The sequence below is a fragment of the Limanda limanda genome, chromosome 11, assembly GCF_963576545.1.
Source record: "Limanda limanda chromosome 11, fLimLim1.1, whole genome shotgun sequence".
In the NCBI taxonomy this organism is placed as follows: Eukaryota; Metazoa; Chordata; class Actinopteri; order Pleuronectiformes; family Pleuronectidae; genus Limanda; species Limanda limanda.
In genome coordinates this window covers 13,338,974-13,365,565 of record NC_083646.1, presented here as the reverse complement: position 1 = coordinate 13,365,565, position 26,592 = coordinate 13,338,974, and the positions used below count along the sequence as shown (strand labels likewise).

Genomic DNA, 26,592 nt, shown 5'->3' with positions numbered 1-26,592 from the left:
ATAATACTTATATTTTGACGGCACTTTCTTAGACATCTATGCAGTGCGTTCGTTTTCTACACCAGAGCTCACCGCTCAACCTTCCCAGATGAAAAGCGAATAAAGTGTAATATTTCCCAGGACACTTGGGGACAACTATTTTATTTATTTGTTCCGGTTACAATTTTTACAGTTCCAGTTATTAATTTAAATCATAAAAAATGACTTCCATGGGTTCCCGGTCAGAGAGGTTTTCTATCCCCGCCTGGCTGCGGAGTTGACGGCTTTGTAAACACACACACACGCAGGTGGAGGACCCAATACATCACCACGAGAGTGCACACAGAATATTTTATCTTTATATATAATTATATTAGTTAGCAGTGCTGCCGTTACTTAGCTTTAGACACGTATGATAATTTAACAAGAAGGTTCTTCATCGTGGTGAGTAAAAGAAGGTGCTTGCATGCTTAATGCGGAACCGGGTACGATAGAGTTAGCCACAAGCTAGCTAACTAGCTGCCCTCACTTCACTAGTCAGAGCAACGATTGAGCAATGCGTTTAGTTTGTGCTGCAACATTTATGTCCTTAGCAACCCAGCTCTACACTTCCAACTAATGTCTGCTGTCAGTATGGTTTTTATATTTAAAACGAACACACTCATTCAGTGTCATTTCTCCCACCTCCATGTCAGGTAACATAAACAGTTAGGCTGCCGAGATGAAGTCCAAGAAGAAGAAGAGACAGGACGATTTCCAGAAGGTCAAGTTAAAAGTGGGCAAGACGAAGCCCAAAGCAGATAATGCCACCAACACCAACTTCCGCTCCAAGGGAATCCATCTAACTGAGCAGCTGAAGAAAGACAAGAGTGGCCCCACCACCCACAGACATCTCGGTATCAATGTGAGACCTTCACCTCTTTCTCTCTCCCTGTTGTATAAACATATGCTACTTTAATTTTATTAACTCCAATTTGTGTTCTTTCTCTCCACCTCCCTGCACCTCACCAGGAACTCATGTCCCAGCTCCACCATTACAACGCCAATGTGAAACACGGTGCCTTGCTGGGTTTGAAAGAGTTGTTGTCCGTCAATCCGTCTGTGTTAGAGCAGCATCTCTCTCGTGTGCTCTCTGAAGTCGCAGCCGTTTTCACCGACAAGGATGGAAACGTTCGTATCGTGGCCACACGTGTGCTCAGGTCAGAACAACCACCGTGATCCGGAAATGCAACGGTACAAGTTATAAACTTAACAAACATTAACATTCTTCTTGAACTCCTTCCAGGTTCATTGCACAGTCTGTGCCTGCAGAACGAGTGGGCCCGTTCTTCCCTCTCCTCAGTGCCCACCTTTCTTGTGCCATGACCCACATTGAGACAGGCATCCAGGAGGACGCAATGAAGGTCCTCGACGTGTTGCTGGAACACTACCCTGCTTTGCTAGCAGCGCGGCCGGCAGTGCTCCTCACTAACTTCCTAGAGCTGATTTCTCACAGACAAAGCGGCACTGGAGCCAAAAAGACCCAGGATGCCAAGGGGCGAACCTGGGCACTTTCAGTCAGTCTTAACAGGACGGTGACGAGTCAGCAGTGGAGGCTCTCTGTGCTTCTCAGGTACGTAGATCCAACACACACAGATTTTAGGTAAAAACATATCTAAAATTCTAACTGGCTGCTCGCGTTGTGGTTTATTTGTGTTTCAGGCTCGGCCGATTTTTGCAGGCAGTAGTTGAGGAGAAACCAGTGGACCAAGGTGACACGTCTGTGGGAACAGAAGGAGTGTTTGGTTGCAGTGGTGAAGACCGACTTGCTCCTCTGTTTCTCAACTGGGAAGAGCTCACCTACAGCAAGATCGAAGTTAAGGTGTATGAGCATTCAGGGGCCAAACCAACTCCACGTTCCACCTTCAAGCTCAGGTACCACACCACATACTCCTGCAACCATCCAGGAATGAAAATCACAAACCCAGAAGTGTTATGAAAATAATTTATCAGATTGGCTCAAGATGAAGATGTTTAGTGTCAGTGAAACTTTGTGATGGACGATTGGCATCAGGGATGTGCGTGTGTGTATGTTTGGTGTTCAGTAATGTATACGGATAAAAATCTAATAATCTGAAAAAAAAAGACAACACTACCCTAAACATGTAGTGTTATTCAGTACTTCAGGCTTTACTGACTGGTATTTTTCTACTCATCATAATTTTCTGTCAGATCCCTTGATTTATGTTTTTCTGGATTATTCACCTTAGTTTTTAACTGATATCCCTGTGTTGTGATTTAAAGCATTTGGTCTATCTTGGTTAACCTTTTGATAGGCTGTGCGAATGCCTGGAAAACGATGCCATCGGCGACTAAGAAAAAATAAATTAACATAATTGCTCATAATTTCTGTAATTATCCCTCTATGAAGACCTGAGATGGACGCTGGAGCTGCGGTGACTGAGAATCTGGACTCAGCTGAGGCTGTTCAGAGCTTTGCAGCTACACTGGTGCCTCTTCTGCTGGAAGTGTGGGTGGAGGCCAGTGCCAGTGAGTCGCCCTGGGACAACAACGAGGGTGCTCACCTGCTCACCGCAGACGCCATGTCGGTAATGTTCCAGGTGTTGTCCATTCTGCAGCTCCTGAGGAAACTTGCACCACAGCAGGAGCACCAGGATGCACTGGTGAGATGAGGAATGACCAGATATCAATGCTTGTTGTACAAGAAAATGTTTCTTAAAAATGACCGTGGCTTGTTTTTGTGTAGGATGCATGGTTCAGTAAAGAATACCTGGGAGATTTTAAGCAGCACTTCATGAAAAACTTTCCCTACGGAGCCCAGGACGCACCTAAACATAGAAGGAAGATCGATCTCAAAAGGTATGGAATCTCAGTGTAATTCTAACATTCATCCTTCATCCCTCCTGATAAATATATACATGTATAGTTATATGTGGATGATGAGGGTGGTAAAATAATTTAAAAGTTGTGGTATATTTGATTTGTTACCATTACTCAGTGGTGGGAAGTAACGAAGTAGAAATACTTTGTTACTGTACTTAAGTAGATTTTTTACATATCTGTACTTTACTTGAGTACTTCTTTGCCTGACGACTTTTTACTTTTACTCATTACATTTGAACAAAAATATGTGTACTTTCTACTTCTTACATTCTCAAACTGGCTCGTTACTTGAGCAGCGGAGGTTGGCGCAGCACACCTCTACGCACGGTCACCTCTCTCTCTCTCTCTCTCTCTCTCTCTCTCTCTCTCTCTCTCTCTCTCTCTCTCTCTCTCTCTCTCTCTCTCATATCTAGGGTTCAAAATTTGTAAAATTATACATTATATTCATATTGTTGTTATAATTTTTCAGTCAGTTGAGATAAAAATGAGGAGAAACATTTTGGCTTGTTTTGTTACTGTATAGGCCTACTATAAAAAGCACTACTTTTGATACTTAAGTACATTTCAACACCAGATACTTTTATACTTAAGTGCTTTTAATATGAGCTACTTTAAGACTTTTACTCAAGTCATTTTCTGAAGGGTGACTTTTACCGAAGTCACTTTCAGGTAAGATATCTGTACTTTTACTCAAGTATGGCTTTCAAGTACTTTATACACCACTGCCATTACCTACTGTATATGAATATCTAAATTAGCTGTAATTCCCCTCATCTTACTGTCCTCTCCTCAGGAGTAAACAGACTGCAGCCATTCCAGGTCTGATTGTGGAACCCCTGGCCCTAAACATCATACTTTGCCAGGTGATGGTGTCCCTCAGCCAGAAGCAGGGACTCGACCGAGAGACAGACGAAGACTGGCTGATGCTGCTGAGGACGTTTGTCCGAGACACTCTGGGCAACGGAATGAAACTGAGCTCCAGGCAGCTGCACATGCTGCTGGGTACTGTGTGGAAGATGGTGCTCACGCAGAGGAGCAAAAGTAAGCACCTGCACTGTATTTAAAATATTGTGTGTTTGATTTAATGAATTCTGAAGCATGAATTCAAGTGGCAGGGCACTAGGAAAGCACTTACCTCTGCCAAGGCTAACACACTATCGCGTCATGTTTAAGAAAGTGTGAAATAAAATTCCTGGATCCGCCCATTTATCTGGATCCACTCCAAAGTTTTATAGGTTCTGTCCTTTGGTCATGCCACGTCCCTCCAATAATTTAATTAAAATTTATTGTGTTGTCTTATATTTGAGTAATCCTGATTGTGGTTTGTTATCTCGATACAAGTTTGTGAATCATATGAAGACAATTCTAATGATTAGCCATTTTGATATAAATATCTGTATGTGTGTGTTTGTGCAGCCGTGACAGACGACCTGTTAGCAGCAGTTTACATCTACTATAAGCAGAGGAACCTGACTCTGCAGACACGATCTCTGCTGCTGTCTTTCTACAGCAAGCTCTACCTGCAGGAGCAAGGCCATGCACACATAGCCAGGTAACCCCCCCTCATCGGTTTACAGCATGTGAGATGTAATATGTAGCTTAGTGACCTATGTCCTGTGTCTTGGACATAGGACATAGGTTCATTCTTCACATCTGATAGACCAGTCTGCTCCAATGCAGACATGCATTTTTTTTTATCGATTTTCATTTTGCCATGCATTAGCCCCACCATTAAAGGCCTATTACCCCCAAATTTACCACCATCCACCAGAAAAATACCCTTTCAGGATTTTGTACACATTTTTCCAGACGTATTTGCTCCTTTATTTTGCCTTTCTACAATATATTTACTCTTGTTTTTTTTTTAGATGCAACTAATCAAAGCCCAAATGAAAACTCCTAAATGTCAAAACCTTCCCTTTTGTCTTGATCTCACTATTTACTTCACCCCTTCTTTTTGTCTCTGAAGGAGTAAGGTTCTGTGTCGGTGGCTGGCATCTCTCCCTGTGCAGTTGTCCCAGCTGGGCCAGCGTAACCCTACTCTCTCTGCACGACTTATCCAGTCCATCCACGCCGCTGCATCTAGAGGGAACAAGGATCTGCTGAACAGTCTGCAGACGCACGCCTGCACACTCTATGGTACACACACGTACTCAATCAGACAGACGGATGTTAATGCTTTACATCATTATTAGACCTGTATCACAGTCATGCTTGAAAGTTAGAGACCAACTCACTCAGGACAGATAGCTGCCATTACACTGATCTTGAAACATGTCGCACATATGTCCAGGATTATTACATGTAGTTATTATTATTATTTTTTTTTTTTACAAATTTCAACCCACAGAGAGCAGCAGAGATTTTCTACTCTGAGATTAAGTGGTACATCTTTATCTGTCTCATTCAACAAAAGCTTATTTCAATCTTAGTATCCTGGAACGTATGGTATAAATATAAAATGGTATAACATTTTATAAATAGTAATTGTTAAATTGAAAACTGTACAGTATGGTACATGATGCAGAAACAATACAGCCTGATTACAACTCAGAAACATCTTACACACAGTGTCCCTAGGAGGCAATATAACTCCACCCCAGTCAACTTTGCCAAATTGAACTGTAACCAGACCAGAGGGTGAAAGCATTAATAAGAAATCTCTGGAGGCCTGGAGGCCACTTTTCAGAGGATGGTCAGATAGTTGGGCTGGTGTGGGGCCTGCAGAGAGGGGGGGGGGGGTGTTTCAGCATTCTGATAGAAACTGCCGCAGAGCCAGCTATTCCCCATCACAAGACTCCTTTTGTCTGAAGGCTTCTGACATCAGCATGTGCGTCAGAGCCAGACAGAGCACTACGCACGCACATTATCTGAGCCCACACTGTAGTGGCCATGCCTGTCTGTCTCTCTTTTTTTTTTTACTGGTCCTTGACACAGTCTGGTTTTCCTGGTATCATGTTTTTCTTGAAGAACATTAGAGCTTTATGTTGAATCCCCTTTCCCTAGAGGGTACAGGGCATTGCTGTCTGTGCACGAGTACATGTGAAAGAAGCATGCATGTGTGTGTGTGTTTAAAGATCCACAGGAAGGAGTCGTTGTGCTGTTACCGGCTGAGTCCCAAATACAACTGGTGCAGCTGCTCTACTTCCTACCCAAGATGCCTCAGTCTCTCTTGGCCAACCTGAGCTGCTGTTGCACCGCCGGACGAATCTCTGCCGGCCTGGCTACCTCCATGATCCGTATCGTACACCTCAGGTGAGTTTGGAAACACTCGTAGACTTGAGGAGAGCAGGGGAACTCACTTGATGGTATCATGAGATATTCCTGTGTGAGATGTTGGGCAGCAGATGAATCCCCCTACCTTTTTGAAATCAGGTAGTAGAGACTGAAAGCAATCTTGCCAGTCACCATTAGATGGCAGTGTTGTGCTTTCACAGAGGAATCCCTGACATCTGATCTGGTGTCACACCTGTGTGCTGACATGTGCTGATGTGGATACCCTGTATATCGGATATTCATCTTACCGGTGACAATAAAATCTTTTATCTTTGTTCTTTTACTCATCTTCAGGTTGCATTTCCTTGTGAACACTTGCATTTGTTTTAGACCTTTTTTGACCTTTGTCAGTAGGGCAGTGTTATACAAATTTTGAGCGCAGGGAGTGGTGAACTCATTGGGAATTGGACGTGTGTGTAATGGGTATGATACAAAGAGCTCTTTGGGAGGCTGGAATGCAGTGTCGTCATGGAGTATTGGGGAGAAAGTCTGCATGTTCCTCCAGGGCTTCTCAAAAAACACTGTTATTCACACACATTTCCTACTGTGACAGGATAAGGACGAATTTTTCATAACTGTTGCACGCACTATTAATTCTCTTATAAAACTTGACATGATTAAGACTAACAAATATGATCATATTCAAGAGTAAATTTTGAAAATAAATGGAAGTGGTTTGTACAGTGTAAAAATGCTGAAATGTTGCATAAATTATTTGGATATGCAGAAAGCTGTGCCTTTTCAGCTTCAGTGAAAATATTGATGCACATTCTGCATCAGTAATTGTATATAATCGTCACTGATTACGTTCTCCAGGTCATCTCTGAGTTGCTGGTCAGTCGGGAGCCAGGAAGCCGCCCTGCAGGACGTGGACTTCTTCAGCTTCCTGTTCTCCACCCTGACGGGCTTCTCGTCTTACAAGCTCGCCTCCCTTCAGGACGCCGGAGAGGAGGACGCCCTGCCTCTCTCCCCTCTCTTCCCCATCAGTCTCTACCCAGTACCGCTGGACCAGTTCACGCACCACTGGGACATAGTTGAGGTGCGTTAACTTTCCTACAATTACCCCAAACCTCACATACATTACAATTCTGTACCAAACTACTACTGCTCCTCAACACCTGGACACATTAGAAATCAATCTAGAAGCGAGAAGAGGGTGAAGGAAGAGACATTGTTTTGACAATTTAAAAGTGTTGGTATTCTGGACACTGCCGTGGTCTTTCAGTCCCCCCCCGGTCTCTCTCTGTCTCTCATACACGGCTCAGAGGGTGGAAGCTTTATCGTTGCACTCAGGCTGAGAGGGGAACCATTATCGCGTTGCACAGGTTGGAGATGCGTGGTTATCGGGCATAGAGGATATGCACAAATGCTAATGAGAGCCCATGGCATGATGGGAGTGTGACATTTCTGCACAGAAATTACCGTTACCGTAACTATGCCCTGGGGCAAGTGTGTGTGAGTGTGTGAGCAAGTGGGGGGGCTTATAATCACTAATTCAACTGCTCAATTAGGGCCTCAGATCCTGCCTCTCTCATGTCCCTGTCTGAGTCAATCACAAGAAAGTGGTGGGAGGGTCCACGTGGTGAGGGGGGGGGCGGCATTAAGGGACGGACTGTGTCAACTCTGGTTTGACTAATGAGACGGTTGGATTGTTTTTAATGACGAAGAGAATGCCAACAGGTGCACAGTCCAGACGCACACCGGCTCACACTCAGGTCTGCAGCCCAGCACTCGCCCACACTTTAATTTGATCAAAGCTAATGACAAATTTGATTTCAGATTTGAAGTTAATGAGGAAAAGCTAAGTTGGTGATGTCAAGCTTTCTTTAACCTGAAACCAATCTTGTCTCCATCCCCCCCAAAAAGTGTATGCTGTTAATGATAGCATACACTTCTACCTTTTTATAAGGTATGATGAGCAGTGAAGGCCTGAAATATTTGTGCTCAGTTCATGTACAGTAATAATATAACTTGTCTGATTAAATGCCTGCTTATTTTGTTTCTTATTTTCTCCCTTAATTTCTTAAGTCATCTCTTTAAAATGTCATTCTGACTGCTTCAAACAACATTGTTCAGTTTACACATGTATCCACTCTTATTACATATTTAAAGCTTTGGAAATGGACAACAGGGTTTAGGACAATATCAGTAACAATGAAAATGATCCTCAGCAATGTGACAAATCACAAACGTTTGGATGAACAATGTATTGTATTCAGAAAAAATGTAGGCAAGACAATTGAAACTGAATTTTAAGGTTTTTAAAAATGCTCAGCTCTCCAATGCACACAAACATTTACAAGCCACTGCAAAGAGTAAAAGAAGAACTAAATTAATCTAGATAATCTTCAAATTCACTTTCACCTGCTCTTGTATTGCTTAGATTAAATGTTTCTGTCACACACATGGGAAAGCCTCCTGAGTGACGGATATTTTAACACATGGAATCCATATTTGAAATGTAAATCTGAGGGGAAAAGCTTGTGTTTGATAAAGTTTTTTTTTTGTGTCACTTTTAGGAGGTGTGCCACTGTCTGGAAACTCTGGGTTCCAAGTCTCAGTGCTTTGACATTTTGCAAAATGGAATTTGCAAATACCTGGTGAGAAATTGTTTTCATTGATTTGTTGTAATTATGCTTAATTCCTTCAACTGCTTTTCGCTTGAAAATCCTGTATATACTCTGAATGTGTGTGTATGTGTGTTTTCTCAGATCAAGTTGGAAGTGGTCCCTGACAGCATGGTGGCCGGGCTGCTGAGAGCCGTGTCCAGGTTAGTGGACCTGTCTGTCCTGCCCCTGGAGCCGGTGCTGCGCTTCCTGTCTAAGTGCTGCCTCAGCCTGATAGCTCTGCTCGTCACAATGCAGCAGGAGGAACCTGCCGAAACCAACCATAAAAGGTTTGAACCACGACGACTGTAGATATGAATTGTTGACCGTAGTCTTTTGCTGTTAGCTGTAATGATTTTAAAATAATTTGATCGGAAACTCCTTTGCGACTGCTTCACAGGGAGGCGATTTGGAGTGCGTGTGTGTTGGTGCTGAGCGCAGTCCCTCGGCTGCTGCGGATGGTTCTGCAGATGATGCGCGTTGGAGATCTGAGTGAGGAGGAGCTGCCGCAGCTCGGACAGATCCTGTCCATGCTGCTGCAGCACGCACCGCTGCACAACCAGCTGCTGGCCAATGCTGCTCTACTGCAGGAGATCATACAGAACCTCACGGTAAAAACAAGCACATGTATATGACAGGGAAATTGGATGTAGAGACAAACTACATTAACCTGTAATGGAGGCTGTGCACCTAATTTCTTTCTACGCGTTTGTTTCAGAGGTACAACCGGGCTGCGACCAGAGAGCAGTGGGTGACAGACCTGCTGTACTGTTACAGCCTCACTGTGGCGCACGGCTCCTCTGCTCACCGTGGAAACCTGGGCCTTCGAGACATGTACTGACCGACCCCCCCACTAGACAAGTACCTGGTGTGTCACTCAGTTTACCCTCAGACACGTTGCAGTTATTTTGTGAGACAAAACACAGACAAAGCTCAGTATTGATACGATGGAAAAGTTTTTTTATTGTGAGTGACAAGTGTTGTTTTAAAGGCTTCAGCTTTCTTCTGTCTTAAGCTCTTTATTGCTTCGTCCTTATTCTGGTAATTGTCCTTTTGCCTTTTCTGAGCATTGTTATCATTGCTGTTGCAGAACATTGTCCAGTCCTTATCGAGGTACCTGGTAACTTTTGGGGGGAAAATCTTAACTAAACCCCCCCCCAAAAAAACTGAATAAAGGCAAAACAAAGTTAAATCAAAGTGCATTGTCCTCTGTTTCACTTTTTATTTTTATAATGTAATTAAAAGGCAACAAACATGAGGAATATTTTTGTGCAAATGCAGAATAAAGTAAATAAAAACTTCATAGTTCAGAAATACATCTTTGTCTTGAGAGGTAAAGCACTTAAAGAGCAAACTGGTGTGGAGGGAGTAACTTGTGAATGTGTGTGTATGTGTGTCTGCAGGTGGGCTATCTGTATGACTGGCTGTTGATAGACTGCCTCATGCTCCACAGCGGGAGGAAAGGTTATCTCAGTGTGTGTGCGAGAGCGGTGGCGAACAGGGCCGATGGAGGGTGTATGTGTTCCTTCCACAATGGCTGAAAGGTTATCTTTTACACACACCGATTCTGTAGACTTAACCCCACCCTGTGAGGTCATGGCTCTGATGTCATACAGCTTAATTTTAGAAAGCTTGGCACAGTGGGCGAACAATGTGTATAGTAATTCTATAGAGGCGAGGCCAGCCAGCCAGCTGAGAAAACCTCAAAGAACATGAGGTGTGTGGGTTTGTGTGGCTTCAATGTTTCCCCCGTCCTCTGGTCCCCTGTCCAGCGCTGTACGGACGCAGGTGATACGAGTACTGCTTGGCTTGATCCACCACATCAGTCAGGTGTACACAGTCTATACCGCTCACTGTAAAACAAGCCCAAAAAAAGACATTTTAGACACTTTAACTACATTTAAAGTGTGTGAGTGTGTGTGTTCATGCACTTACACTGGCTCTGGGTGCGGAGCGGCATGTCCAAGAGCAGCTTGGACTGAGACCCCCGAAGTGAAGGCCCTCGTCTGGCCACGGCGTTTCCTAAAGTACAGTCAAGAGATGTGTCAGTGTGTCAGGACGATATCTCCATGTCGTCATCTCACGTGAGCAGCTTCAACCAGCAGGTGCTGTGTGACAAAGCCAGGGACACTCCTGTAACTGGTTGATCGTGTCAGGCGACACACCCATGATTGTACAAGGTTGTTCGTTATAATTCCTTTTCACTGTACCTTTGATATCCAAGGCCCTATAGCTCAGTGGTTAGAGCACTGGTCTTGTAAACCAGGGGTCGCGAGTTCAAATCTCGCTGGGGCCTGGGAAATCATCTTTATCTTTTTTTGGGGGCCAATTAGAAACACGCCTACATTATAAATACACTGCTGATGCGTGAAGGGATGTTCTTGTCACTGATTTAAGACATTCGTATGTATCCTGCAAGAGGGAGTGGAGCACATCTATCACTCTTTCACTTCAAGACCGACTTGTAAAATATATTTGATCCGTAACTGTTGAATTCTGCTACAAGACAATAATCATCCAACTAGTCTGAAGGTGATCTCATCAGAGAGCTTGAGAAAGGATCTCAGTGAACTGCTGCCTGTTCGATGTCATGACGAGTTTAGATCATACAAACTTCACCACCTCATTAGGTATTTACAGTTTATGTGATTGTCAAATGTTGAAAGTTAATTTTGACTTTATTGCGTTTTTTTCGACAAATGGTTGCAATGCAGTGCAGAGTCACAGTATTTATTTAATCAACAAAATCAAATCATTGCACAGACAATCTTGTCACAGGTTTCTTGTAAAAAAAAAAAAAAATCTCCATGAAATTAGACAAATATTTGAGATAAAAATAATTAATTAATTAATTAAAATAAAAAATAAATAAAAAAGGTTTTGTGATGATTAAACGAGTGACGTCACCCAGTCCAGAATCGTGTGTCCAATCACAAGGCCAATTTATGCCTCTCCGTTTTTTCTATTACGGACAGATAAGACCGCCCTATCCGTCGTGAAACGCCCTCTCCGAATGCTTCGGACAGCTTTTCGTACACGTCTGATTTTTCTAACTATCCGTCTTCATGTTGGAGACCCGACGGACAGCTCTTGGCTGTGATTGGTCCGCGAACGACATAATTTCCGTATGACGTCATTTCCGTATTTCCGGACCTCAAACTTCCTGTTTACTTTTAGCAACAAACACGAACACAACTATGATTCTACGATTAATGTGACGTGTGTGTTAAGCCAGCGGAGTTGTCCGGCTGACGGTGGCTCGTTAGAGCACTGAGGGCATGTGTGCACGGTCACATACGGTTATAACGAGCTTTCAAAACGGCGCTAGCAGGCTAGGCTAGCCACCATGCTAACTGCGGTGGTAACAGTGCAAGAACCCGCCGTCACGACTTTAATTCCACTTCTATCATGACACTGTTTCTATAATACCGTCAGGTTAGAAGCAAACACTGGATAGTAGTTGTTAGTGTCGGGAGTCGCTGCTGACTGTGTGTGGAAGCTGGGGGGGAGCTAGCTCCGGGTAGCTTCTAGCTACATGTAGCCTCAAGCAGATTCAAGCTGTGGAATCAGCAACACAGTTCGGAAACAAGACCGGGGAACCGCTGCGCTAAGAAACGATTACATCAGCATCTTGACCCGCTGGGTGTCACTTTATTTAGTTCTGTCAGTTGCCATGGTTCAGTGTGTGGGACGCAAGCTAACATGTAAACAGAGACACGTGGACTTCTTCCCAAATGGGGTAGGCTTCTCTGAGTTCGTCTTCCGTTGCGCCACCTATGGGTTTGGCGGGGAATTGTTTTTAGACGGATAGTCGTCGGAGAAGTAAAAATCAAAAAGACTCTTTGCCCCCCGCTGAGACCTCTCCGAGAAACGGATACGTAGAAGTATATAAGAGCCTTCAGGCTACTACTCAGGAAGAAAACGAGGCTGCAAATGAGAGAAAGAATCTGGTGTGTGTGTGTGTGTGTGTGTGTGTGTGTGTGTGTGTGTGTGTGTGTGTGTGTGTGTGTGTGTGTGTGTGTGTGTGTGTGTGTGTGTGTGTGTGTGTGTGTGTGTGTGTGTGTGTGTGTGTGTGTGTGTGTGTGTGTGTGTGTGTGTGTGTGTGTGTGGCAGTGTGGCAGTGTGTGGCAGTGTGTCTGGGCCTCTGTGTGTGTTTTCTGTAGATAGCTCTACGCAGTTGTCTGACATTCCCAGTGACAGCTCTGAACTTTTCACAATGCCAGGACTGTCAGATAGAGAGAGGGAGGGAGGTGAGGTGAGAAGGGGGAGGGGACAACCACGTCAGGAGGTTAGCTTGGAGCGTGTGTGTCTGTGTGTAGGCGGGGGCATCTGTGGGCAGAGATGCAGCGTGTGCTTGTATGTTTTGGCGAAGCAAAGTTTCTGTCCATCCTGCCATCATCACCTGGTGATGTGTGATGAAGGTCAGGCCTGTCTGCCGGGCGAAACCCTACCAGAGGGTCCACACAGGGGACCAGGCTGATACTGTCCTGGTATGTGGACTGAAGCAGCACCCAGACATTTACAAGTGTACCTGTATGACAACCAGCCTGACTTCCAGCTTCTAATCCAACCAGCACTTCAGGAGTGAACCAACACCGAACCACATGCTGCTGCTGCGGCTGGGTGATTGATGCCAAGTGGGTCACTAAAAGCATGGAAGATTCCTGGTCCTGATACCATGCTAGACCCTTATTTCTGGTCAGTGTTGCACAATCAAATACCAAATAAAAGCAGGAAAAATGTTGATATATTCATCTTTATTGTCAAATCTCTGCCGAGGCCCAAACGTCCCCTTCATGTCATCCAAGCTGCACCAAATTTCCCCAACTCATAGATATCAGCTTCCTAAATGTGCCTGATTTTTTTCATCTGGACCCATGAATAAGATGAGATGTTTTTCAACATTTTCACCATTTCAATGTTAAATAAAGTGATAAAGAAAGTCTTGGACTTTTGGTCCTTTCTCATCAGCATCAACAAACATGCACTTTGGCTCTCATTTACTCCCAGTGAACCTCATGCAACTGATAATTTCATGAGTGTGTTGACTGTTTCCATGTGAGCTCTGACTGACCCAGACATATTTACAGGTCATAGATTCTACTTGTTTAGTTTCAGCCAAAAGAAAATATTCAATCCCCATGTTTGGAAATTAAAAAACGTATTATTCTAGCTGTGTACATAACCCTGATTAGCACAATATCCCAACACAATTGACTACTGCATTTGCTCTCAGAGATTCAACAGTTTGAAACTGTGCTGCTCAGTTATTACGCATTTCTCATAATGTTGCCATGACATCAAGTCTCTTTTTCAGTGTTGAGTTCAGGGCACTTATATCAGTCAAAATGAGAAAATAAATGTTAACATGTTGGAGAGAGAGCGATGCATAATATCAAAGTCCTTTCTTTGTTAACTGAGTCCAAGGGTTCAGGAGGGGTGGGTGGATGGAGAAGGTGGCTCTGCTGGGGATGGGAAAGAGTTCTTCTTCATCTGATGTTAAGTGTGTGTGCACAAGTGTAAATTGGTTCCTCACTCTGCTTGTTTTATTTCATTGGATTATATTTGCCTGTGTTTTCAGTTTTTTAAGCCATGCACACTGAGATGAATCGAACAACTGCAATTTGTTGAGCTGTTCAAATGTAATATGTCCGACAAAGAGGAGCATGTGTTGTTTAGCCGACCCTCATTGATTTGAATGAAATAGGAATATCTGTCAACACAAGCCAGCGCAGTTCAACAGCAGCACAGATTGCCGCCTACAGTTTCAACAACAACAGAACATTGGAACCTTCAGGATTCACTGCAGAACTGTTGTTTAATGCTGCGTTCATGTTTGCTTGGTGTTCCCTAATAAACTGTCACGTACATATACAAAACACTGATGCCGTTAAGGATCACAGGAGCAGCTAGAGCCAAACCCAGTAGATGTTGGGCCAGAGGCGGGTCCCACCCTGCACAGGTCACTCTTTCATCACAGGGCCAAACAATTTAGAGTCTCCAACCGAACTGTGGACTTGGATCGTGGACCCATGCAAACACGGGAAGAACCCATTCAACCCAGGAACCATCTTGCTGTGAATGCTAAGCACTGCCCCACCATGTTGGAACTATTAATTGTATTTAATCCTGATAAAACTTTATGATTTGCATCATCTCTTTTTTTTGTAAAGCACTTTTTTTTCTTAAAAGTGCCATATAAATAAAGTTTTATTTTAAGTTTACATTGATAAAAGATTGAGCACAAATGTGGTTTGCAAATGTTCTCACCGTAGATGCTCTGGAGGACCGAGCTCTTACTCGAAGATGTTTTCGCGGACAGAGCTCTGACTTCCGTCTTCTTCCTGTTTTGGGATTGCTTTGACTCCACCTCTTCGCAGGCCTTCACCTCCCTTCGTCTGCGTGCGTGAAACCTGCCGACACAAATCCATGCACGTCGTTCAGTTAAAAAAAAAATAAACATCTCAAGCAGTGTTCAAAGCTGGCAAATCCTCACTGTACCACTCACAAAGCATAAACAAGTTAAACAGAGTTTGTTCAAGGCAGCTAATAGGCAGCACACACAGAATCTAATTGTGGAGCTGAATGGAAACAGAGGGACTCCTGCAGCGCACTGGCAGCGTCTCAGAGAACCGCGGAGAGGGAAACGCACAGAGAGCTGCTGGGAGCTATTAGAGCAGCATGGCTGAACTTTTCGCCCCTTGTTAAACCAGTTTGAAAGCTGGAGATTACAGCCCGTCGGTCCCCTGCCTCCTCGTCTCACCCATCTCCCACGCTCTACCCCCCCCCCCCCCCACTGCTCTAGTGTTGATGGCATCCAGATCGAAGATGGGGCGGCGTTACAGGAGAGGCACTGTGGCACATATGAGGGAGAGAGTGCACATGTGGGTGCCACATGTGCACAGCTAAATCTCCCACCGCCACAGAAGCTTCAGCCTCTGAGCTTCAGCTTCTGAGCTCCTCTTCTTCGGGTACAAACACAAATGCACGCTCACCTTCTCCAGGCTCGCTGGATGATGCGTGCAGCTTCTGTCCTCCTCCGGCGCTGCTCTCTGTCGTGTCCCCGGTGTGCGCGTGTTGACACCGCTCCATGGGTGCCAGTCTTTCTGGAGGGGCGTTTGTGGTCTAAAGATGAAGTGCTTCTCAATGAGGCAGTGTGACTTTGGTCTCTGGTGGAGCCCCTCTCTGAGGTCTGCTCCTTGTGTCTGGGCTTCAGTGGAGAGGTGGGTGCATTGGTTTTGCCGGGAGCTGGCGTGTGAGGGACGGGTTCTCTGGAAGTGGCCTCAATTTGCGCCGTAGAGGAGGCACCTGTGGTGGGAGCGCTTGTGTTGGGGGAAAGTCTCTCCCTGACCTTGGGCATGGAGGGAGGTCTGGGTTTGAGGCTGGGTGCTTGGCTGGCAGGAGAAGGAAGCTCCTTCAGCCTGGTGGTCTGTGGAGCACTAGACACCGTGTGGTCGGTCACATGACTTTGTTGACTCGAAGCCTCGGGGGCCTCATGTGGTTCGGCTGCTTTATGTCGTCTGGAGGATCTGCTCTTGTGGTCCGCTGGAGTGGAATCAGGAGCCATAAACAAAAAAGCATATTTTAATCTCTAATACTGAAACAGCAAAGACGCCAATAGTCAACCCATTATCGCAATTCAGACTGCGAGCTCCATCATAACAACTTTAAGGACTTGAGCATAATTCTACCTTTGTGTCTCTCCTCTTTGCTCCTCGTGCGTTCAGCTTTGGATGAGGTCTTTGTTTCCACCGCAGTGTCATTCATGGTTAAGTTCTGCATGATGTTGACTAAGGACAGCTTGTCCTGCTCTGCTCTCGCCGAAGACACCTTCCTTTTCGACTCTGAAACCTGCTGCACGGCGCCTCTCCTCCGCTGTTCTTCTTCTCGCTTCCTGCACACAAAGAAGACTGTGACCACATCTCGGCAGGTAAAGGTTGTGAACGCATCATGAAAAACAAAGGCGGTGAAATAAATTGTTTTAAATATATATATTTTTAAAGTGATCGATTACACAGTCCCCCCACCAATACGATTGAAAAGGCAAACAGATGTTGACCAGGTGTTGCCTTTCAGATCGCATGTTAAAACGTTAAATAGCTCTGAACATCAGTCTTGAGTTTAGCCTTCAGATTCCCCTGTAAAAAGGATAACGAGCTGTCTATGAGAGAAAAGCAAACCATCTTAGAGCTGAGAAAAGAATGAACATCGATCAGAGCCACTTCATGGAAAAATTGAAATAAAACACTGGCGTACTGATGTATCACCATACGTCAAACGGGTCAGTCAAGGACAAGAACAGCAGTCAATGAAAGGAACATTGTGAAGAAAAAAAAACAGAACAGTTTTCAGTGCCATCACCAGCTACCTCCACAGGGCAGGGACGATGGTATCACAATTCACCGTTTGAGGACGACTAAGAGTAGAAGTACAAAGGCCATACCACAAGATGCAAACCACTCATCTGCTGTGAGAACATCAAGGCAGACTGGAATTTGCTAAACAAATACAAAGATGAGCCGCAAGATCTGGAACAAAGTGTTATGGACTGATGAGATGAACGCCTGGAGAAAGAAAGGATCGACTGAGGATCCCAAACAAAGGTGAGGACCACTAATTGTTATTATGGACCATGTAATTCAGGTGGTTGTCTTTTGAATGTTCCCATGGAGAGTTGCCAAAATGGAATCTCCATCTGCATATTTCATTTGGTATCTATCTTTTACGCCATATTTCTGATGCAGCCTGCGTTCGGAGGAGCCACGGATCAAATCGCAAACTCAGGTAACAGCCACTTAAACGGTTTGCAACCAAATATTAATTTACAAATACGTAATTTAATCAAAAGTTATTTTACATTGACCTCCCTCTACTTTTACTCACAACAAAATTGGGCGATCTAAAACAAAGGTGCAATGTCCTAAGTTGTTCAACACATCTTGATGTTAATATCAGAGGGAAACATGGAAATTCCGAACTCTTTATATTCATCTATGGTCTTAAACTGGAATTTCAAGGAATTGACAAAGCAAGTCCATTCGTTTTCAAGGTGTTCAGGTCAATGCACTTCATTTGAGTTCATATATTTTCATAATGTTTAAAAATTCTAGCTGTTTACGTTATTCCAATGTTTATACAGATGGTATTTATCGGCTAAAATAGGCAATTCAATTTGTTTGTGTGTTTTCTCTCATGCGAGCTATTAAAGAATACTTTTAATATCTTCTCACAGAACTGTCATCTTGATGGATCTGCCGGCTTAAGATACCAAGATGAAAAAAAAAGCTGGTATTAACGTGCTTTCTTAAAACAAATTTACTTCCCTAAAACCTTCGTGTGAGAAAATAAAGGTGAGGCTGGTGAGCAAATGACAAAAAGGAGAACGAGCTAAGAGAGACAGACAGGGGGAAGACATATGTGTGTGCAGGGATGACAGAAGGAAAGACAGATATGGAGAGAGTGTGACTGCTCGTGGTTTGGAGGGACAGAGGACGACAGAGACAGAGAATGAGAGATGAACACAAGGTTTAATGCAAATGGTGTCAAGTGACAAATAGAGGGTTAATGAGTTCCTCACAGTGAGACCAGGCAACTTCAAAGCACAGGAACTATGACAGAGGCCAAAGTTAAGTTCTGTGCACTGTTTCAGTTCATGTGAATAAGCACGTGTGGCTGTGTTTAGTCCACAAATTAGTCATGTTGCGAGGACCTGTTTTCATGGGGACTTGAACGAGTTGTCAGAGCAGTAATCATTAAATCCTGAGGCGAAGACGTGTTTTAAAGTTAGAACAGGGCAATTAGTAGGTATGGTTCCACCAAAGCTGCCCAGATAATTGGTTTCGGACTTTTCCCGGAGTTTGCATTTCACATCCCAGCAGGAGATTGTTTGGGTCAAACACGTTCACAACGACGGGAACATTTCGAGAACGTTCAGAGGAGGGGCGGGGCCTGTGTAGCCGGCGGGAGGCAGAACATGACGGGTAAATTCCACTGTGGAAAACACATGTATTTGTTTAGAGCACACATACGCCCTTACTCTCTAGAGCTTTTTTTATCTCGTTTTATTTCCCGATGAACATCTTTGTCGGCGTCTCGTATACCTCCTCTTTTTCATCCGGAGACATTTGTTTTCTTTTTGTGTCTTTGTGTCTTTTTGTTTCTGTCGTGTGCTAGAAACGTCATTGACTCGCTTGTGTTGACATCTTCCTGCTGTATTCTCACTTGGGCATTTTCTGGACAATTAACAACGGAGCTGACGGAAAAAGTTTGCGTTCTCACATACAGCCGAAAAATTTCCGGAAAATGTCCAGACTTCAGTGCAGGTCTTAAATTGCACGCAAGTTTCCAAGACATTAACTTAAATCAATGTAATTAGGGTCAGTCACGGAGACACAACTGTGTGTGTGTGTGTGTCACTCACTTGGCTGCATCCTTGCGCAGCTGCTCGTGCCTCATGAGGAGCTGCTTCCTCTCCTTGAAGGCCTTGCGGACGGTGAAGCCCTTGTAGACGGCCTGGATGGAGGCAGCAGCGATGTCCTGGATGGCTGCAATGGAGAGAGCGCCGTGCTCCAGCATGAACTGTGTCACCTCGCTGTGCCCCCCCAGCAGAGCGTAGTCCAGGGGGGTGTACCTGCTCAACGCAAACACAGTCAGAGTCATTCATGGATCCGTTTGCCCACTTTCACTTTTATTGACTCCTCCCCTCTGCAGTCTTCGTGCACGACTTGGCTCTCACCTCTCCTCAGTGTGTTCCATGTGATTTGGAAAGGCATTGTAGCCCAGCAGCAGTTTCACTGCATCCAGGTAGCCATTGTTACAAGACCAGTGGAGAGCAGTCCGCCCCTGCACACCCATAAATAAAAACATCCATTGACTCTGCAACTGTGTCCAAATGAATCTCAGAAACCACAGACAGAAGTGTTGTTCCATTTATGGACTTAAGGGAAGATCTTTACCTCCTTGTCCTGTATGTTTGAATCAGCGTTGTACTCCATGAGAACAGCCATGCAGGTTATGTAGCCGCCGTAAGCAGCACACTGCAGAGGAGTCCGTCCGGCCTGGTCCTGTCCAGTCACAGATTCAACAGAACAATTAAAAGAATAGCAAAGGATTAATGAAGTGGATCCGGAGCTTATACCTTTCTTAGGAAGTAATATTCTCATCCTCATATGTTCATTGATTCAACCATCCAAATAAATAATTAATGGTATTTATAATGTAATTAATTGTGGACCAATCTACAGTCCTGGGTAGAAAACTCTACATGATGAAGCCAAAGCTAAACAACTGACTATAAAAATATATACACACATGTAAATAGTTTCTTTTTTAATATATTTGGCGGTGGTATACAGATGGATGTCTGATATCGAATCACTTCAGATGATGGAAGAACTTGTGCACTAAATGAGAACAAGGACAGAGGATCACATGCACTGACTCTGGCCTCTGCTGCACGTGCACCTTCATACCTGTACATTAGGACTGATCCCATTCTCCATCAGTATCTGGCAGACCTCAGCATTTCCTCCCAGAGCTGCCCAGTGCAGAGCAGTGTGACCATCCACGTCCACCAGGTCCACATGGGCAGAACCTTTAAGCAGAACATTTACATTTCAATTGACTGATGCATGTAAAGACCTAATTTCATTCATCATCAACACTGGATATCAACTCTGCCATGACCCACGAGAAGTACTGAAAATAAAAATGGGATGCACCCACCTTCAATGAGAGTAAGTATGACGTCTCTGTGTCCCATCTCGCAGGCACGAAACAGCGGCGTGTGTTTCATCACATCCAGAGCGTCGACCATCGCTCCCTTCTCCAACAGCAGCTTCACTGTGCTCACATGACCCGATAGGGAGGCCGCGTGCAGCGCTGCGTCAACACACACACAAACACACTTAGAATAACGTACACAAGTACACAAAGTCCTCCTGAATCCAACTGTACTACTCCTCCTTCATAACCGCCACCTAGGAGGTTACGTTTTTATTTGTGTTTGTTTGTTTATCTGTTATGTAGAAGCGTTGCACAAAAACTACTGGACAGATTAACATGAAGCTTAGTGGAAGGTATGGGTCAGGAAAGAACACATTCAATTTGGTGTGAAGATCTGGATGACAGGGTGGATCCAGGAAATACTTTTATTGTTGCAATATTTTAAAGAAATTTGAAAGAGATTTCCAATGCAAGGAATCATTCCTGGATCTAGATGAAAAAATAAATCAGGTGCATTTACAGGACTTTTTTCATTCATGTCCTGGACTGCAGGTCCCTTCCGGCTGTGGCTAAGCTCTGGTCAGTGGAGGGTTAAACAGACACAGAACCATAATGAGGAGCAGTACACCAAAGCCTCCTCATGGCCAGTGCAACCCCCCCCCCCCCCCTTCCTCCCCTCTTCTGATCCCCAGACAATACAGACTAGAGTCAAGTGCATGGATGTGACCCGGGCACCAGTCAGCTCCACTGCCCTTCACACCGTCTCATTAGCATGACTCGACCGTGGCATGTTATGCATGCATAAACAACGACCGCCTGGCTGAGCAGAGGGACTATCGCCATGAAGATTATATGTCCAAACAGCCCAGGGGGTCAGAGCCTGTCTTTGTGTGTGTGTGTGTGTTCGTCAGAGGACCACGCTGGCAGAGGTGTGAGTCTATTCAGCAAGCTCACACTAATTCTGCTGACAGTATCACTTCCCTCTCTCTCTCACTAGCACAGTGTCTCTAGCACCTTGGGGGGAATCCCCTGTGACATCATCGTCATCATCCTTGGCCTAAAATCGAGAGAGCGCCTCAGGTGAAAGGTGTGTGTTTGTTTCGGTGCAAAGTAACATGACCAGGATGGTTTATGTCACCAGAGAGACAGAAGGGCGGGGTCACAGCAGGTGGGAGGAGCCTGGGTTCCTCCTCACCTTCCTCAGGCACTCACCTGTGCCTCCGTACTTGTCGGCCATGTTGATGTCGATGTGAGGGGTGAGGGCCAGCATGGTGCGGATGACATCGTCACTGCCTTTCCCAGCGGCCCACATGAAGGCCGTCCGCCCCTCCAGGTCAGGCTCATCCTTCACTGAGGGGTGGGACAGAAACACACCAACTGTCTCCTACTCACACAGAGACACAGAATTATATTTACTTTACTGGACATGATGAGAAAAAAGCGAATAAATAGGACACATCAATTTAGATTTCAAAATGTACTATAAGTTACAATGTGACATTCTTTTTGAAATTATTAGAAGTGACAAATCTCAACATCTGAATACATCTGGCCTAAGCAACCCTACATTCTCATACACAATGAGTGTGACTCACAGCATTGTTGCTCTGAGCTCCATAGTGCAGAGGTGTCGCTCCTTGGCTGTCCGAGGGAATCGTGCCCGATGTGTTTCTCTCCAGCAGCAGGTGGACGATTTTGGCGTGGCCTGAATAACACACGTGAACATCGGTGGGACGACAAATTAGGTAAAGAACGTGAGAAAGTAAGCAGTACTGGTGAACAAAGGTACTTTATAGCTTTCACTGTCTCTGCTCTGCAATCACTGATAGTTATAATTTTGTGTAGACTCGCTCCTTACCTTTAAATTATTTCATAAGAAAAAACTTACATTGACAATAGTACCAGGGCCACTACTGAAGGGAACTGTATGGTGTCATTTGGGCGCACCACATTGGGACAGACTGTGCTGTCAGTAAAGAGAAGGACAAGTTGGAATGGCCTACTACTTTAATTGGGGAATGTCCATCATTCCCACTTTTAAAACTCATCTGAAACCAGAACTGTGATCTCTTTTAATTGTGTTTATGTGTCATTTATTTTGTCCTTTTTCCTATTTGTACACTTTTCTGTATTTCGTATTCTTACTGTATTAGTTTCACATTTATTTATATAGGAATGTTTTATTAACTTGCTCAGTCTGGAACAAATTGGTGGATCTACTTACAAACATACCAACATTGGCTGAAAATGAATAGAACTGAATTTTAACATGTGGCTAACAAGTCCAATTTGGCTTTGAATGAGCTAAGGAGATTAAAACAAATTGAGTTAGAGTTCTGTTTCTGATGATGGGAGGACATTATTAGCAAAGCTGTCATTCAGGCTGCAGCAGGTCACATTCACTCACCGAGCAGAGCGGCCCAGTGCAGTGGAGTTCTGAACAGGTTATCGTAGGCTGTCACGTTGCAGCCCTCGTAAGAAGTCAGCACCTCCACCACCGCCTCGTTACCGTCGGCAACCGCAAAGTGCAGCGGCGTCCGCCCCTCGTAGTCCTGCCAGTTCAACAGGGACTCGGTGGGAGCTGCCTCCTAAACACACACACACACACACACACACACACACACACACACACACACACACACACACACACACACACACACACACACACACACACACACACACACACACACACACACACACACACACACACACACACACACAGGTGAGGATACTGAAAGAAGATGAACTTATAGTCCATGCAAAGTAGCCCATTTTGGAGCCAAAAATAGAAGTAATTGTAAAAGAATTTTTTTCAGCATAGATTATTTCTATGAGGTGTCCAGAACAACATACTAAAAGTCTTAAGAAATCCTAGTTGAGGAAATATGTTTAATTCTCATCAATGTGTGCCAATAAGGCCCGGCAACAATACACCCCAAAAAGACTATTTTTTTCCTTTACTCCTATCAAAATGAAACTTTACACAATGAAAGTAGCCATGAAACGTAACATTTTTTGTATTACAAGTTTCTTTGAAAATGAATTTATGTATGTATTTGTAATACATATGAATGGTGTTTGCCTATGCAAATTAGGACATATTCAATAAGTGTGGAGCTCATGTGCTTGTCAAATTCATTTCAAAAGAAACTTGTAATACAAAAAATGTTACGTTTCATGGTTACTTTCATGTGTAAAGTTTTATTTTGATTGGAGTAAAGGAAAAAAATAGTCTTTTTGGGGTGTATTGTTGCCGGGCCTTATTGGCACACATTGATGAGAATTAAACATATTTCCTCAACTAGGATTGGACACCTCATAGAAATAATCTATGCTGAAAAAAATTCTTTTACAATTAGTCGGTCGTAAAACGCTACTTTGCCTGGACTATTAGTCTTTTTTGTTTTTTTGTGTGTGTGTGTGTCTGTGTGCACAATGGTGTTTACCAGTATACAGCGGACGGTTTGCGTGGCGCTGGGCTCCTGACTGTGTGCAGCCCAGTGCAGGGGGATCTTGCCCTCACTGTCTGGGATGCCGATGTTGGAATCGTGCTTGATCAGGAGGCGAACGTGTTCTGGTCGGTTATAAAACGCAGACCAGTGCAGAGCCGTTTGCTGTTCGAAGAGAGAGAGAGAAATCAAAAGGGTGAGAACGAGATGATGAATGGAGATGGGAACAGAGGGGGCCGTTGTAATGCCAGGTTCCATTTACGTTCACAAATCATTCCACTATGAAATGGTCACGAAATATGAGGGCAGCGTGCGGCACAAAGCGCACACTGAGCTATTCTGAGATTTCCTGAAACCACTGTCATCTGACGCGATGATGCATATTGGATTATTACAAAACCGACTACTGATGTCAGATACACATCAGCTCCGACAGACAGAGGAGACTCTGTGTTTGTGGTCTTATCAGCAGAACACAGTACAAAGCCGCAGATTGTTGAATTTGCTGCTGTGTGAGTGTGCCTCTCTGTGTTTATGTGTGCATGACCTCAAATTTCCAATGCTCCTAACAAACTATTTTCACTCCGTCAGTTTTGTTTTTGCAGATTTTTGGTGAGATGCCCAACCGGGCTGGTTTCTGACTGAAGTCAAACTATGGACCCGAACCACTTGTGTGTATTTGTACAGCGGCACCTTGTTCTTGTCTTGCGTGTCCACCTCTCCAGGTCCGATGTGTTTGAGCAGCAGGGCGAGAGCTTTTGGGGTTGGGTGTCGGGTGGCCAGGTGGAGGGGGGTCATCTCCTCCAGATCCTTCTGCAGCCAGTTGGCCCGTCTGGACAGCAGCAGCTTCAGGAAGCGCACATTCCCCTGCAACACACACAGACACAACCTCAAAACTGTGCTAAAAAGTACTTCAGAAATCACTGATTCTCTTCAGCATTTGTCATGAACCAGCAGCAATGACACGCACACACTCCCACACACACTCTCCCCAGGCTTTCAGTCGTGTCTGGTTCAATCGGTAGGTCATCCATCTCCGTCCCCTCCTCCTGCCTCTCTGCTCAACGAGTGAGATGAGCTGTTAAACAGTAAACAGCGGCTCTTTGGCCTGACAAGAGCAGCCAGTCTCCACCTGTCGTCCTCTCCACATCATCATCATCATCCTCACTTTCTGTCTCTTGTCACCAGGCCACTTGGAGATGTATTTTGCGACAGCTGTCAGAGGACGTCCAAGTGTGTGTGTGTGTGTGTCCCTGTGTATGTGTGTCCGTGTCCATGCAGACATGACTGAGTACAAGTATAAGTGTGTTTTGTATATTTGCCATTCTGTGACCACAATGCCACAGTCTGACAGATCTATCTTGTGTGTGAGCATGCATCTAGACACCGAGTGTGTGTGTGTGTGTGTGTGTGTGTGTGTGTGTGTGTGTGTGTGTGTGTGTGTGTGTGTGTGTGTGTGTGTGTGTGTGTGTGTGTTCCAGTCCCCCCTATTCTCAGTCCAATTAGATCGGTAATCCCTGGCCTCTCTTGCTGTCTCAGCCACTTATTGATCAGATGTCAAAGAGACTTCACTAGTATCCCCCAACACACACACACACACACACGCTCCCCATCTATGAGACAGACCCCAATAACCTATTACCTCCCCTCTTTCTTCAATGATATTATGATCTTGTATCAGTACACTCCAATGGATGAGAGCCCTGATAAATAACTGAGGATATTATTAGTTGTACATCTCAATGTTCTTCGGATGTACAGACCATCTGTCTAAAGATATTCTTGTTCGTATGAAGTCTGAGAAAAGCTCCCTCTTCTATCGTAGATTTCAGCGGCAAAAACACTTTGAAACACTTGTGTCCTCGAGCAATATAATTTTTTATTTACAGGGGTGTGTGTAAGTGAAAGTCATTCCCAACCACAAGCCCTTAGGCCCTGACAACAACCACTAGGGGGCACTGGCTTCCCACTGGAGGTGGTGGCAATTCAAATATTCCCTTTTCCATCCCACCTCATCTTCACACTCCTTCCAACTTTATCTTTACAAAAGAATGTCAACATTTTGTCAGAAAAGAGACACTACAGGAAAAACAGTGTCCGGTCTTTTTTCTTTTCAAGTCTGTGTGTTTGTGGATGTCCGTACCTTGTGTGCGGCGAGGTGCAGAGCGGTGCGCTGGCTGTGGTCCGTCTTGTTGACCGAGGCACCGGCCTTCAGCAGAGTCTCTGCACAATCCAGGCGGTCAGCCAGCACACAGTACATCAAAGGGGTCCGACCAAACTGGTCCTCACGGTCCCGCAGTGAGGGCTCTACTACACACACACACACACGTACACGCACACACAAAGGTTTAGGTCTATGGGTATAGGTGCTAATCAAAACCAAGATTTGGGTCAATATGTGTTGAATTTCACAACATATAAAACAGAAAGTACAATTAGTGGCTTGTGATGGAATATCTTGTAAGCTGTTTTTAAAATGCAGCCCCTTGTACTTTACGTGCCGTTTAAAAAAATTAACAAGTTTAATAGGACCTCCACTTCCACTTACCTAAATTAGTCAATTTATTCAGAGCAGTTGGAGGTAGGAACATCTCTAACACAGTTAGCCTGGAGGCTAACGGTGCCCATTCATGAAAAGAATTTGCAAAGCTCATGTGATGTTCTTCATGTATTTT

General features: G+C 44.5%; 2 protein-coding genes and 1 non-coding gene across 5 annotated transcripts in view; 2 read left to right on the top strand and 1 right to left on the bottom strand.

Moving 5' to 3' along the window:
• Window positions 1–294: 294 nt before the first annotated feature.
• On the top strand, window positions 295–9,941 carry tex10 (testis expressed 10). 2 transcript variants are annotated; one of them, XM_061081648.1, is made up of 16 exons: window positions 295–423; window positions 675–883; window positions 991–1,178; window positions 1,265–1,591; window positions 1,681–1,893; window positions 2,390–2,642; window positions 2,726–2,838; window positions 3,656–3,903; window positions 4,279–4,414; window positions 4,832–5,001; window positions 5,940–6,117; window positions 6,955–7,177; window positions 8,658–8,738; window positions 8,850–9,034; window positions 9,145–9,355; window positions 9,463–9,941. In XM_061081648.1, the coding sequence occupies exons 2-16, from the start codon at window positions 701–703 to the stop codon at window positions 9,583–9,585; spliced, it is 2,832 nt and encodes a 943-aa protein (XP_060937631.1). In that variant the 5' UTR covers window positions 295–423; window positions 675–700; the 3' UTR covers window positions 9,586–9,941. The 2 variants fall into 2 exon arrangements, with proteins under 2 accessions (XP_060937631.1, XP_060937633.1); XM_061081650.1 differs by having other exon boundaries at window positions 295–437.
• The window catches only part of invs (inversin), a 25,379-nt gene continuing 8,474 nt past the window's right edge, over window positions 9,688–26,592 (bottom strand). Inside the window, exons 4-19 of one of the 2 annotated variants that reach the window (XM_061081646.1) lie at window positions 26,061–26,227; window positions 24,611–24,784; window positions 23,915–24,082; window positions 22,876–23,056; window positions 22,064–22,173; window positions 21,681–21,852; window positions 20,469–20,624; window positions 20,216–20,337; window positions 19,700–19,807; window positions 19,480–19,586; window positions 19,165–19,374; window positions 16,436–16,638; window positions 15,740–16,289; window positions 15,015–15,157; window positions 10,680–10,766; window positions 9,688–10,597 (exon numbers count right to left, since the gene is read on the bottom strand). In XM_061081646.1, coding sequence (XP_060937629.1) covers window positions 10,482–10,597; window positions 10,680–10,766; window positions 15,015–15,157; window positions 15,740–16,289; window positions 16,436–16,638; window positions 19,165–19,374; window positions 19,480–19,586; window positions 19,700–19,807; window positions 20,216–20,337; window positions 20,469–20,624; window positions 21,681–21,852; window positions 22,064–22,173; window positions 22,876–23,056; window positions 23,915–24,082; window positions 24,611–24,784; window positions 26,061–26,227 — 2,774 coding nt within the window. In that variant the 3' untranslated portion in view covers window positions 9,688–10,481. The remainder of the gene's footprint in view (window positions 10,598–10,679; window positions 10,767–15,014; window positions 15,158–15,739; window positions 16,290–16,435; window positions 16,639–19,164; window positions 19,375–19,479; window positions 19,587–19,699; window positions 19,808–20,215; window positions 20,338–20,468; window positions 20,625–21,680; window positions 21,853–22,063; window positions 22,174–22,875; window positions 23,057–23,914; window positions 24,083–24,610; window positions 24,785–26,060; window positions 26,228–26,592) is intronic. The other variant, XM_061081647.1, reaches the window with a different exon arrangement.
• trnat-ugu (transfer RNA threonine (anticodon UGU)) lies at window positions 10,968–11,040 on the top strand. The gene has a single exon. It is a non-coding gene; the product is annotated as a tRNA-Thr (tRNA).

What these genes read in the sequence shown, in the direction of transcription:
- tex10 (XM_061081648.1), top strand. Translation starts at nt 701, where the DNA reads ATGAAGTCCAAGAAGAAGAAGAGACAGGACGATTTCCAGAAGGTCAAG. An exon ending in GGCCATGCACACATAGCCAG is followed by an intron (nt 4,415 to 4,831) that starts GTAACCCCCCCT and finishes TTGTCTCTGAAG; the next exon opens with GAGTAAGGTTCTGTGTCGGT. An exon ending in GCACGCCTGCACACTCTATG is followed by an intron (nt 5,002 to 5,939) that starts GTACACACACGT and finishes GTGTGTTTAAAG; the next exon opens with ATCCACAGGAAGGAGTCGTT.